The following is a 13,966-nucleotide window of genomic DNA, read 5'->3' as shown; positions in this document are numbered from 1 at the left end:
GAGGGCTACAAGAGGGATGGAGCGAGCCAGGGAAGAAAGAGAGTGTGGGAGTCCGAAGCATAGATACAGAACAGATAGATAGATAGATCTATTTGACTGTCCTTCTTTCTCCTTCGTTGCCTCATTTCTAAAACGTATAATGACGATGATTTCCCACGGGTAACCCACTCAGGTCAAACTAAATCTAGAAGGTAATGAGAGAAGGGGAGAGATAAAGAGTGATGATGAACGAGGGATGAGATGGAAAGGAAAGAGAGGCAGATGGAGAGGAGAAGTTGGTCTCTTTGCAGCTCCAAAGCTCGTAAAGCCCCGAAGCTGTGTGGAGTGCAAACGGGAGGGAGGGAGGCTGAGTCGAGGAGAAGAAAAGCTCGAAGGGAGAGAGAGTGAAAGGGAGAGGAGGAGGAGGAGGAGGGTTTGCGTTGGTGTGTTGGCTGGCAGAGAGAGCGCTTGTCAAAAAAACCTTCCACTGACAGAAGGCATGATTCACAGCAGAGAGAGAGAGAAACAGCAGAGATAAAGAGAGAGAGAGCGGCGACAGGGCAGAGATGCCAGTTAAGAAAAACAAACGAGGATGCTGATTTGAAGTGGGATGACAGCACGCCAGCAGGATGGGACTGAGATCGACGGAGTGGATTGACTGACTGTGACCACGCTGATAAGGTTTTGGCTTTTCTATTGATTGGTTTGAAAAATAGAGCAGGTGGCGGTGGCAGCGATGAAAGAGAGCAGGAGAGGGAGAGGATGCTTGAGAACGAAGGCTGAAAGAGCTAGAGAGACCTGGAATTATTCTCAACTATCAATAGGCTTCTTTGACGGCTGATGGAAATTAGACAGCTCCGAGTGCTCACCGCCGCGCTGGAGACGGGTATGAGTGCGAGGACTGTGAAAAGCTTTCTGAAGATGTTCAGAACACGAGTCAATCAGTTCTCTTCATGTGGAGATGACAAGTTCTCCACATTCAGTTTGTGAATCTGTAAATTGTGATTTGAACTTTTTTCGTCTGCTGTGGTTCTGAGGTTAGCACATCTCTCAGTTTGTGTGCTGGATGTCAACATTTCAACAGCCTTTTGCAGAAAATAAATTAGCTTCTTGTACATTTACTGGTACAGTTTGTCCTCGGGACTGTACCCTCTCAGGTAACCGAGTCTTAATTTAACAAGGTGCAAAATCGGGTGCAGGAGGAGCTGTTCGTTTATTTTATGTAATTTTATTTTCATTCATCATCCACTTGGATGAGGGCCCGGTGGCGCCAGTGTCCGGCAGCCTCGCCTCTGTCAGTGCGCCCCAGGGTGGCTGTGGCTACAATGTAGCTTGCCATCACCAGTGTGTGAATGTGTGTTTGAATGGGTGGGTGACTGGATGCGTAAAGCGCTTTGGGGTCCTTAGGGACTAGTAAAGCACTATACAAATACAGGCTTAAAGCAGGCACCTTATACTGCTTACTAAGACACATTTGCCCTTTTGGCCCCTTGCAGGGCAGACATAGTTACCCTGAGTTTTAATAATTAGACCTGAACTCAATACATCCTGTTTGTGAAAGTCTATGACGTGCTAAAGAATGCTATGTGATGGACCACTTTAGTGCATTAAACCTTACACCAAAAATGGAAAATCAGCTCTGAAATTAAAATGGATAATTTGCAGGAATATTGAGGCCATTTTAAACTTATTTTCATCGAGCATTAAAGCAGCTGGTGCTGCATTAACATCAGTGTCCTGAAAGGACGTCTCACCTTTTAGGCTGTAAGAACTATACCTGTGTAAAATGTCCAAAGAGTTTAGCTAAACAGCCTTTTTGTAATAGCACCAGCAAGTGGCCAGGATGATGTTAGCACCTCTGTAATTGTGGATGTTGGTGCCGGTGAGTGTGCTAATGAGCCGGGTTTAAATATGCAACTCTCAGCTGTGACGCACGAGGTCAGGACTCGAGTTCCAAGCTTGCTTTTAGGCTCGACTTTCTTTATGTTACATTTGCTTCAGGCACGAAAAGCAGTGTCCAGAATGTTTAGGTAAAAAGCACTTGCTTAGGCTGAGGCACCAAAAATATTTGACTCCGTCTAGACTGAAAGTACTCGGTTACATGTAGACTAAAAACATACTCAGCTATGTTTAGGCTCAAGACATAGCTATGGTTAGCTAAACATAACTTTCATACTAGAGCAATAGTACTCATGTGAAGACAACAAAAGTACTTCATTAGGTTCAAGCTCCAAAAGTACTTGGTCGTATTTAGGCTAAAAAAAAATACTGGCTTAGCTTTAGGCCAGAAAGTACTTGGTTAGTTTTAGGCTAATAATACTCCTGGTTTAAGTACCACGAGTATGCGGTTACCTTTAGGCTCAATTATGCTAAGTTAGCTTCAGGGCAGGAAATACTTGGTTATGTTTAAGATCAAAAAGTACTCAGTTATGTTTAGGCTGAAAAGTACCAGGTTAGCTTTAGAGTAGGAGCTTTTTGTTTAAGCCCAACAATTGAATGATTTTCTAACCTAATGAGTTGATGAGTTATCTCAGCTTTGGTTAGGATTAAACTACAAAAAGTACTTTGATATCCTCAGGAAAAAACCTAATCTACTAGAGTAAAAGTACACAAATAGGTACAGGAGCCAAAAGTACCTGGTTGTATTTAGACAGGGTACAGGGTTAGTGTTAGACCCTTGGTCAGGCTTAAGCTCCAGCAGTGACCTATATTTTCAAACTTAATTGAATCACCTCAGCTTAGTTTGAATTATCTCAGTTTTGAGGGGAGTCATTGAAATGACTGCTCACAACAGTAAAATATGGCGCTGACTGACACATGACAGGAAGTTACATAGATTTTCATCCATCTTCTTCCACCTGAGCATTTTCCATCTGTCACAGGCTGGAGGTGGAATACACCTTGGACTGGTTTCCAGTCTGTTGCCGGACTTTAGCAGGTTACCTATCCAACCAAATCCTGGAACGTCCACTGGCTGCCCCCTGTCAGCCACTAAGTGATGCAGGACGAATGAATTTCTTTATATGTGGACGGGGTTTCATTTCTGCAGCACTCTGTAGGCTGGAGGACATGGTTCACTATGTTCTGGACAGCACACTGCTCCCCTAAGTTTGTCAAATGCTCTGCAGGCACTGTCAGAGGAAGGTTTTAGAGAAACGCTCTCAGTTTACGATTAAACTTGAAATCGAATTCAGACTTTAACTTCCTGAGAGTGGTCACGCTCCAGCATCAACACAAGCTAAATGCATCTTTCTGTAGAGGTTCCCTGCAAAGTAAAGGCCATATCCAGGCTAGTCTCAAGCCCAGTTAGGGTCATTTTTCTCTCAGGACTGTGTGCAGCACCACCAATGAAGGAATTTCTATTGTCAACTAACCTGAATGAGAGTCCCTGTAATTGTGTGTTCATTGCTATTATTACCTAATATCCTGCTCACTGACTTTGATACATACGGAGAGACTTTTTCAGGCTCTTTTCCATGCAAATTATTTTTATTTGCTTTCTCTCTCCACAGCCAGACGAAGCTAATCATCGAGTACGGCCAGAATGAGACGAGAGGCTTTGACTGGATTCAGTCGTCCATCCACCGTCGCTCTGTCTGACGGACTGCCGGTCTGCTGGATGAAGATTTAATTGGCTGCGAACAAACACAGAACAATAAACAGCCAGAATAAATACAAATGCAGGCACATCGGGGGGAGAGTGGGAGAGAAGATGAGCTAAAAACAGCAACTGTGTGGACATAAAAACTGGACCCATTTCATCTTTTCTTGCTGTTTTCCGAAAGCTGTTTGGAATATTTCTCAGAGTCGGATTCCTCATGTTGTTTGCACCGTTGTTATGTCATGGATTATTTGACGGGACGGCCACTTTTTTGCAGGAGTGTCATACTTTGATCATCAGAGATGCTCCTGACTTCTCATTAAAACAGAGAGAACACACGTCAGGAACATGTTTTTGAATGTGACGTTTTATTCTGGCATGGCCGTCTCAAACCCAGTTGCCATGTGTCCTTCACTGCCTGAATTTTTCTTTTAGATTTAGTCAAATTAACGACTTCACAATTCGCTCTTCAAGCTTCACCCGTGACTCCCACCAACCCCTCCCACCCTCAGCCATCCAACCAATCATGGGCAAGCCTCTCAGCCGTCCCGGGTGTTTCAGGAAAAGCTCTTGCTGCCTGGAGAAACATGGAATTGGGGATGGTGGAGTGGGAGGGCGAGATGGGGGGATGGAGGGGGGATACGGGGATGGCTACGTACCCCAGCGATCCATTTATGACACTATGTGCATCAATCAGCAGATTGACAGCCATCACCACCACCACCCTGGAGGGTCCATACGGCGAGACGGTTGCGGCGAGGGCAGTTTTAGCTACTCTACGAGTGGCTCGCTCCGAGTCAGCAGAGCACCCCCCGACATGTTTGACTCGCAGCCACGGTCTTTAACGCCAAACCCCTCCTTTGTTCGGCGCTTGGATGAGCGAGCCATCTATGATTCGCTGAAGCTCGGCGGTCAGGACGGAGATGACGGTGTCTGTCATTCGCCGGGGCGGTTCACCCGATCGGTTTCTCCCTCTGTGTCTTCATTCTCAGCTCCGGGTGTGTCCTCCTCCTCCTCAAAGAAACACCACCATCACCACCACCATCACCATGGAGACAGCACAAAGAGCCGAGACGGTCGACATTCCTGGAAAGTCCTGACGCCTCCGAAGCACCTGGAGTGTCTGGAGCTGACTACATCTGAAATGATGGACAGAGGAGGTGGATATCTAAACCCGGGGCACTACCCTCCAGCTGGGGGGCAGTCCTCCTCCCTCACCTCCCCCCTTATTTCTCCCTTCTCTGGCTCCCCTCTCTCCTCGGGCTACCACACTCCGGTGTTCTTCTCCCCCGCCAAACCTCGACCCAGCCAGACTCAGAGTTTACGCTGTTCACCTCCCCACGTGATCCAGCCCAGGCATTACTCCCAAACCCAGAGCCTCAGGCTGTCACCCCCCCAAGAGCTGAGGAGATCCCCTTACCGCTCCCCGCTGGTCCAACTGTCTGCTCACGACCTGGAGCAGGACCTCAGGGATCGAGGAGGAGGAGGGGGAGGAGGAGGATGGGGACGCAGCGAGCGAGAAAGGGAGTGGGAGAGGGAGAGAGAGAGGGAGATGGAGCGAGGGTGGGCTCAGCGAGAATGGGAGAGAGAGAGGGAGAGGGGAAGGCTGGAGAGGGAGCGAGCACGGGAACGGGAGAGGAGGGAAACATCTTTCGCGACCTTCGGGTATGGCCGACCAGTTCCTCTGCGTTCGGACAGAGACTCTGTGTTTCTGGAGTCCGAACAGGGTCTCGACACAACGCCATTACTGCTCCCCCAGCCCTCTCCTTCACCCTCGCCCAGCGCTGCCCCCAGAATGGGCACTGGGGCGGTGGGTAGGAACAGAGCTGGGTCAAAGGTCGGCCCTGAAGGTGTGGGAGGGGTCATGGTTTCCAAATACGACAATGGAAGCGTGGGTTTGGTGTTGGTTGATAGTAAATCTGGGTGTGGGCCAAGGTTAGTGAGCGAGGTTGGGGGTAGAAATGTGATGGAGGCTGAAATGAGGGCAGGAATACAAGAACACCATCGTGCTGAGAGCTGGAGCAAGTATGACAATGGATCCAGGCCCAGCGTTAAAAACGAAACGAGGATGGGCTCCCAGGTAAAAACAAGACCAGGGGGGCGGGATTTGGAAGGAAAAGTGCAGTCTGGGGTGGGGAGGGAAAATATGGCTCCATCTGCAAACAAGGAGGTACACAGGGCAGGGTCATCAAAGAGTGGAGAAAGATCAGGAAGGGCTGTAGCGAAACCAGAACCAATCGCTGAAGCTACACCGTCAAATGTGACTGAGAGCAGGGATGAGCCTGGAGCTAGAGCAGATCCTGCAGCTGGATCTGGTCCAGGGATGAAGCCACAGGGAGGAGCAGAGGTAGAGACTAAGGCAACTTCAAAGAAGGTGGAGAGACAGAGTGAGGCAGAAGCTGAAGTAGCTAAAGTAAATAAGGAAGTTGTTGCCGCAGCGGAGTCCAGGATGGAGGAAAAACCTGAGACCGATGTTACAATTGCTCCTACATCTAAGCCTGAGGCAGCAGTAGAAGGTGGAGCTGGCAGTGAGACAGGAAATAAGACTAACAGTGAGCGCGGGGTTGACACTGAAGCCAACAGCACCAAGACCGCAGACAAGGGTCCTACCTGTGCTGCGGCCGAAGATAAAACCAAGCTTCCTGCTGCAGATCAACCTGAGAAAAAGACTTTCAACATTGATAAAACCGAATCCAGCCATGTGGAGAAAAGTTCACGATCCAAGAAGTCCAAATCCTCCAAGTCCAGCTCCAGGACTCGACCAGGCACCGCCACGGGCCTGCGGCCAGGTGTGGTCAGCCCGCGGCAGAGCAGGGCGCTCGGAGACCTCGAATCAACAGGCCCAGCTGAAGGCATCGAGTCCACGTGGCCTCGCCGAATCATCGTGAGAAAGAGGACCGTTCGTCAAGGTGGAGCACTCCACAATCTCCCCATCCTTCCCCCCCTCCCCTCCGTCCTCTCTGCGCTGGAGAAGAGACGCCCACTCGGCCACCTCCGTGCAGGCCACTTCTCAGAGAACCCTTTATCAAATATAACAAACTCCACCAGTATTGTGGGACGATGCTCGCTCAAAGAGCCCTCGCATCAGGAGCCGGGGTTGGGGTCCAGTTTGGTGGGCAGGGCTTCGCTGAAGGAGCAGAACTTGGAGCACTGGAGGATCTGCAGAGAGCAGGAGGAGCCAAAGAGATCCAAGAGCAAAGAAATACAAGGGGACAAGACTGAGGAGGAGAGGAAAGGGAATGAAGAGCGGAAAGAAGAGAAAGACAGAAAGGAGGAGAAAGTGGAGATGGACAAAGAGAAGGGTGGGGTGGGGCTGGTGGAGGAAACAAAACAAGAAAGAGCAGAGATGGCAGTCGAATTGAAAGTCCAAGACAAAGCAAACAAGTACAAGGAAGCGAAAAAAGGCAGAGATATCGAGATAACTCCTGAAAAAGTGGAGGAGAAAAGTATGAAGATAAGGGATGAAACTGCTGGGCGAGGCTTGGAGGAGGAGGAGGAGGTGGTGGTGACATTACAGAAAGAAGAAGGAGAGGCGGAGGGAGGAGAAGGAGGCACACTTGGCGAGGAAGGAGGGGTGGAGAGCTGGGACGCTGTCCTTGATATGGTCAACACTTTGTGGGATGATGGTTGGGATAAAGGAGGAGCAGGAGGAGGAGCAATAGGCGATGCAGACTCCCTCTCGGGCTCCCTGCAGCGCTGGCCTCTCCTCCGACCCCCCATCGGGTTCGGAGGGTCCCACCCTCCCTCCTCAGCAGCCTCGGAGCTCAGCCTGACGGAGCTGGAAAGGAGAGCCCGGGAGCTGGACTCTGACCTGGAGCACCTCGACCTGTCTCAGCCCCTCAATCAGGAATCGTACCCAGCGCTCCTGGAGCCTCAGAGGGAGCGAGCGGACATGTACCAAACTCACCCCGGGCCTCAGAGAGAGAAGGCTGGCCTGCACACAGGTAAACACCGCACACACCTGCAGGAACTCGCACTCGACACACGGACGTTCACGCCGCTTTAGAAATCACACCTGACAAACGTGCTGGCAGCCTGAAGCGTTAGATGATGAGTTAGACGATACAAACACAGGAGTCAGTGAAGCTTACTGACGAACACGAGGCAGGCAGGATGAAGGTGAACACCACCTCGTTAGCTGAGAGCTGATTGGGAACAAGACAGGTGGAGACAAAGGAACACGAGGTCCGAGGAGAAATGTGACTGTGACCCACGTGAGTGAATTTATAGTCCAAACACGGTGGATAAAAGTAATGAAACATCTGTCGTCGCAGTCACACACTGACTTCTTGTTCCAAATTAAAATGAATTTGGCTCCAATAAAACACAAACCAAATCGAGTCTGTCAGTCGGGGTAACATTTTCAGATTTTCTAGGCTGTATTTCTTTATTTCTGTTTTACAACAACAGGTGTTTAATCCCTTTAAACGAAGCCCGGAGAAAGATGCTTTTGTGCTCGCTGTTTGCGCTCCGCCGGTGCAATCACACTGCAGACGCTGAGCAGGTTTTGGATTTCAGTCGCTGTTCTGTATTGTTTGTGACTCAGAGTTTAGCTGTGATGCTGGCTGTGAATTATTGGACCAAAACAGGAGGTGGTGGTGAGCTGGTGCCACTGGTCCATAAAGGAAAAGTCAGGGCTTTAAAACAGGAGCGTTTCTGCTTGATTGTCATGTGAGCAGTGGCTTTCTTTGCTTAGATCCTTCCAGGAACCAAAGAAAGCCTCGGATACAAAACAGTGGGGAAGAAAAGGCAGGATGCACTGGTTATAACTGTTTCTCTGTTTAAAAAGGTAAATATGTGATGTTCTTTTCAGGGGTGGGCAGCAGGTCCCAGGTCAGCTTGGAGCTCAGTACTACAGCCTCACTGGCTACAGACGCTGACAGACCTCCCGGCTCCTGGTCAACCAAATCTGCCGGGACGTCCACCACTGGCACAAGGTAAGGAATCTAAAAGTGCAGGGCTCTAGACTAACTTTTTGCCATGTGCCAGTACGCCTAACTTTTTAAAGTTAGGTGTACTGGCACAAAAGTTAGGCGCACACAAATTTTATAATAATTTATATAATATAATGTGTTTTTCTGGATACACTGTGCTTTTTCAGCATTCAAAGATTGATGACACCGTGTCAGAGCACTGGCTATGAATTTCAGAAGGATCAGGCCTTAACTTAACAGAAAAGTTAGCAATAGTTCTTTTCCTATTACAGCTACATCCACTTCTGTCGTGCCTAGGCTGCTCACTAGGGCTGGGTATCATCACTGATTTCTATAATCCATTCGATTCTGGTTTTCAAAGTCCCGATTCGATTCAACTTAGCCAGAAGAGTCAGAAATATTATAATTCTGATCATTTATCAGTACTGACTTCATCAGAATTGTGAACATCACAGCAGATGCCTTTGTGTGAAAGTAACTGAGAATAAAACACAGAAAAACATGAAGGAGATTTTCCCTGGTCTGGCTTTTTATAGCAGATAACCTTAAAAATATTCTACAATGTTCTGTATATAAAGTTTAAATTTCTTCAGTATTGAACAACAAAAAAATAGGCTTTCTTGTCCGAGGTCATTTAAGTGAAAAAAAGAAAAAGAAAAGAAAAAGACAGCAGTCACAGCGCTGTAAACAACAGTAGACTGGTGGGTAATAAGCGAATGAATAATACAGAAAACAGAGATTGGAGACGGGAAACTGTTCTTGAAGTACAGAGAGAGCTAGCTGTGCATGAAGTGTGATTTTAATAGTCGTGGAAGCAAAACAGCAAAATTCATGACGACATTGATCAAATGTGAAGCGCAGTTTGCTGCTTCTTTTGCTGCTGGCTCGGTGAATTTTGGTTGGAGAGACAAAACCTGCAGCTCAGAATCAGCGCAAAAAGACGTAATCACAGCGCGGACCCGACACATCAGAATCGCTAAGCTCCGACAGCGTGTCCGTTTACGGGCCGTCGGGTGAGAAAGCCGAGAAAGACAAAGCTGATTCTGATGCGTCGGGTCTGTGTTTACGTCTTTGTGTGGAGTCCGTGTACCTGCTCTCATTTGCTGTATGGTTGTTGTTGAAATGGTTTTGTGAGCTTTAATCTGAGAATCTGGCGTTTCTGGCAAAACACAGTTATATTTAAAAGTTGATTCATGATTTAATGAATTGATATCGCTTTATTCAAGCTACTCACCTCCCACTTCCACCTGCACTTTCAACTGGACCACGGCCAATCAGAGAGGTCCCGCCCCTTACTATCTCTGATTGGTTTAGTCCACGATAGGGGCAAAATGTGTGTCTGTTGTTGACCACAGGGAAGGTTGCAGATTTTTTTATTTATTTATTTTTTTGCTACCGGAACAGTTGGTCGCACAGGTGCAACCAAAATTTTTTTTTTAGTCGGACCACTGAAAAGTTTGGTCGCACTCTAGAGCCCTGAAGTGTCACTGCAAGATGCCAGAATCCAGGATCAGCCATGTCTCCACCCCTCAAAGGCCTGTCCTGTGTCTCGTAAACTGAGGACAGATACAGGTGTGTTTGAATGTAATGGGATTACTGACGGGAACAGGAACCAGTGCAGAAACAGCACTGGCAGTTAATTGGGCAGAGCTGTTTCTCTAAACTGGAGACCAAAACGATGTGTCAAGGTGATCAGAAAAACTGATTTCCATGGATGAAAATACGTCATATTCTGATTTCATACTCAGAAACAGGGTGGGTTTAATTACACACCAGGCTGATTTTGAGCCAGAATCACACTACAGTCAAAATGAGCAGGGGGCGACCATGGTTCAGGGGGTTGGGAAGGTTGTCGGTTCGATCCCCAGCCCTGTCTGTCCTGGTCGTTGTGTCCTTGGGCAAGACACTTCACCTACCGCCTACTGGTGATGGCCAGAGGGGCCGATAGCGCGATATGGCAGCCTCGCTTCTGCCCCAGGGCAGCTGTAGCTACAACTGTAGCTGCCTCCACCAGTGTGTGAATGTGAGAGTGAATGAATAGTGGTATTGTAAAGCGCTTTGAGGGTCTCGAAAAGCGCTATATAAATGCAATCCATTATTAAAATAATGATGACCGAAGTTACTGCAGCTGTGCAGTGAATCCAGTGATGTCACTGCCTTTGAAATGATCACATGTGAGAAACTGAAATTGAGGAACTGCAGCACAAACAGTGATGTACAGTATATACACTGAGCAATAAAAACATCAGACTGTCTGTTTAATGGACTCGAGCTGCTGTTTTATTCGCTGTTATTAGCTTTTGTGTGAACGTCCCAGAACAGAGCGAGCTGTACCTTGATGAGCTGAATCATTTAAGCTTAAATGTCATCCAACTAAATGATCTCTAATCATATTCTTCAAACTGAGCTTTGAGGGCTGGAGCTGCTGTAACTGTGTTTGTAATCAGCATTGTTATGAAATCATTCATATGAAGCTGTTGCAGGCGTCACACGTTTTATTAGAAACTGATTAAAAACTGCACAGTTAACTTTCCTGTCTCTACCTGATCATTCCTCATGGCTTACAAATAAAGACACAAACCAAACCGTGTCACAGCCGCAGCAAAATTTAGAAAGTGAATGTATTTGTAGTGATGTGTCCATCACCCGGGATATCTGTGCCGATGGCTTGGGGCTGTGCGGCTAAAACAAATCAATGGCCTTGATCTGAAAAGTGGGTTATCACTTTAAAGGCTTCGGGGGGGCTGAGCACACATGGGGATGCTTCACCGCCTTCTGTCCTTTTCTTCTTTTCCAGCTCTGCTAAAGAGGACAGCTCTCCAGACTCCAACCTGACGCTGGAGTCCGACTCAAGCGGCGTTTTCCTCTCCTTATCCAATCAAAGCCAGGAGGAGGCTGGCTCTGACAGTGACCAGCCAATCAGTGGTTCCGACCTGGGCAGCAGCAGCACGTCACTGGAGAAAGATGGGGACGATGGAGGGTTAAAGGAGTGGGGGAGGGAGGAGAGCGCGGAGCTACAGTGGTGCTACCCGTCACTCCTCAACACGTGCTCGCAAGAAGACATCGAAGGCGAGAGGGAGGAGGCGGGGCGCGGAAACATGGAGGAGGATGAAGAGCGGGGAGAAGGCGAGGACAGAAGGAAGGATGGGAAGATGGGAATGGTTTCAGTCATCAAGAAGCCGTTAGAGCAGAGCGTTATTAAGAGCTCCATGGCTCTGAGAATTGAGGACATGCCCCCCAGGAAAAAAGTCACCCTCATGGGAATAGACTCCCCTCTTCCTCTGTCTCCTTCAAAGCAGCCAATCAAACACTTTCTAGATCCCAACCAGAAGCCAATCAGAACATCAGGGCTGGACTGTGGTGACATAGATCCCTTCGTCCAGTCGGACAGCTTTGTTTACCTTGCTGTGTCTGCAAGACCTGCCTCCAAAGGTGAAGTCACCACGGTGACAGAAGCCCACAACGTGAAAAAGGACAGTATACACCACCACACACACGGCACGAAAACGCACGTGGATCCGCCTAACCCCAACTGGGACGCCAAGCCAACACAGCTCGCCCCACAGAAGCCAGAGGAGGGAGATTTCCTGTGCACCGACAGCTTCGTCTACCTGGCAGCTCCAGCCTGCCTCCTGCTGGGCCCTCCAGGAACTACAGCCTACAGCGGCAAGTGAGTATGCACTCGTCTACACTTCACCTCTCAGCTGAAAGAGATGTATTCATTTATAAAAACCATCCATCCGATCATCCGATCATCCATCCATCCAGTCATCCGATCATCCATCTGATCATCCATCCATCCATCTGATCATCCATCCATCCATACAATCATCCGATCATCCATCTGATCATCCATCCATCCATCTGATCATCCATCCATCCATACAATCATCCGATCATCCATTCAGTTTTGGTTTCTTGTGCAATCTTTTCACTGTCAGCTAATGTCTCAGTGACACTAGAGTAAAAATAGGTTGCCGGCCTCCTTACCACCAGGAGAAACTGGTGGTTGCTCAGTGATTGCATTGAATGTTTGGTGACCAACTGGCGACATTCTAGTTGCCCGAAGGTAATATCTTCCCCTGTGAGAGGCAACCTGTCTCCCATCACAGTCTGACTCAGACTGACTGCAATCACTCTGAGACAGATTGGTAAAGGTTTGAAATAATCAGTTTGATTTATAATCACACACAGATTACCAACATTCCAATCAATCACTCGCATCAGTCTGAATGAGCCTGCGCTGATGAGCACCAGGTTAAAAGCAGAGCTTTAGTGCTTTTAAAAAGCACAAATGATGAAGATACCAGAGGGGTACATCTGGCTTTCTCTTCTGTTTTTTAGGGAGTCCGATTCGGAGAGCTCAGGTTCGGGAGCTGCTGATGTGTCTGTGCTGGGTTGCGGTTCAGTGGCAGGGGACAGCGATTGGGACTCGGACCTGTCCGACTCCGATCCGAGCCGCTCGTCAAGGACCTCCGCCACTGGGAGCAAATCTGGCCGTCCGAAGCGGCTGCCCGCTGAACCTGACTGGGATTTATTCGGAGAAACCACTGAACCCGAAGTGCTGAGCGAGCTCTTCACGGAGCAAGACAGGAACAACAACGGCATAGCAGAAAGAGTTTCCGGGGTTACCACCAGCATGGCAGCAACACCATCCGTCCCCATGGCAACTCAACCCGCCACTCCACCGTTGAAGAGGATGTCGACCGTGGAGCAGTCATTGACGAAGAAGGTGACGTGGCAGTTTAAACCTGCTCAGAGGTCGGTGTGCACGGGAAGCAAGAAGGACAAAGAGAGGGAGGCGATGTCGTCATTGGCGGGAAGGTTTACTGAACTCGGAGGTGGCGAGATGTACAGACCCACCCCTTCATCTTCATCGTCTTCATCGTCGTCACCATCGTCATCGTCATCCGGCTGATTTCTGAAAGAAAAGCTTGTTTGGAGAAGCTTTTGATGGGCTGAAGAAAGGTAGAGGCGAACTTTAGCTCCTGTAGACCTGCAGCTTTTGCCTGTCCGTTCCGAATTCTGTGTCTCGCTGCTGCCGTTGCCTTGGATGACCTTGTAAAGGCTGCGTTGCATTTTCTTCAGTTAGTCAACAAGTTATTGTTATTATCATATATCACTTTAAGTTGGGACGGTCTTCACAGAAACAGCACCGTTCCTGTACAGTTTTACTGACTGTCGGTTGTTTTTTTCACTCACACGTTACATCCACGTCTGTTAAAATAACAGATCCGAATAATTCTGTTGGAGTTTTATTCTGCTGAACGTACTCTGAGGGAGGATCCACCTTCAGACTGATTTCACATCTTATACTATTAGAGCCATGCTGGAATTAAATCACAGTGATCCGTAAAGTGATCTGAGTAGGAGAAAGTGGTTTCTGCTGCTCTCTGATTTTTACGGATGTAAGAGTGTAAACGTCTCGCCTGCTCCCCCACGTCTTTGAAGA

At 48.3% G+C, this 13,966-nt stretch overlaps 1 protein-coding gene across 2 annotated transcripts; it reads left to right on the top strand.

The window, feature by feature from the left end:
• The first annotated feature begins 4,064 nt into the window (after positions 1-4,064).
• On the top strand, positions 4,065-13,432 carry LOC146611796 (uncharacterized). Of its 2 annotated transcripts, XM_085343578.1 has the most exons (5): positions 4,065-6,062; positions 6,126-7,524; positions 8,394-8,517; positions 11,312-12,184; positions 12,859-13,432. In XM_085343578.1, exons 1-5 carry the CDS (start codon positions 4,107-4,109, stop codon positions 13,430-13,432), a joined length of 4,926 nt encoding a protein of 1,641 aa, XP_085199704.1. In that variant the 5' UTR covers positions 4,065-4,106. The 2 variants fall into 2 exon arrangements, with proteins under 2 accessions (XP_085199704.1, XP_085199703.1); XM_085343577.1 differs by having other exon boundaries at positions 4,065-7,524.
• The last annotated feature ends 534 nt before the right edge of the window (positions 13,433-13,966 follow it).

The sequence above is a fragment of the Diplotaxodon limnothrissa genome, linkage group LG19, assembly GCF_057381915.1.
Source record: "Diplotaxodon limnothrissa isolate DT_005_m linkage group LG19, D_limnothrissa_male_GT1.1, whole genome shotgun sequence".
Classification (NCBI taxonomy): domain Eukaryota; kingdom Metazoa; phylum Chordata; class Actinopteri; order Cichliformes; family Cichlidae; genus Diplotaxodon; species Diplotaxodon limnothrissa.
This window is presented reverse-complemented; position numbering and strand designations above follow the sequence as displayed.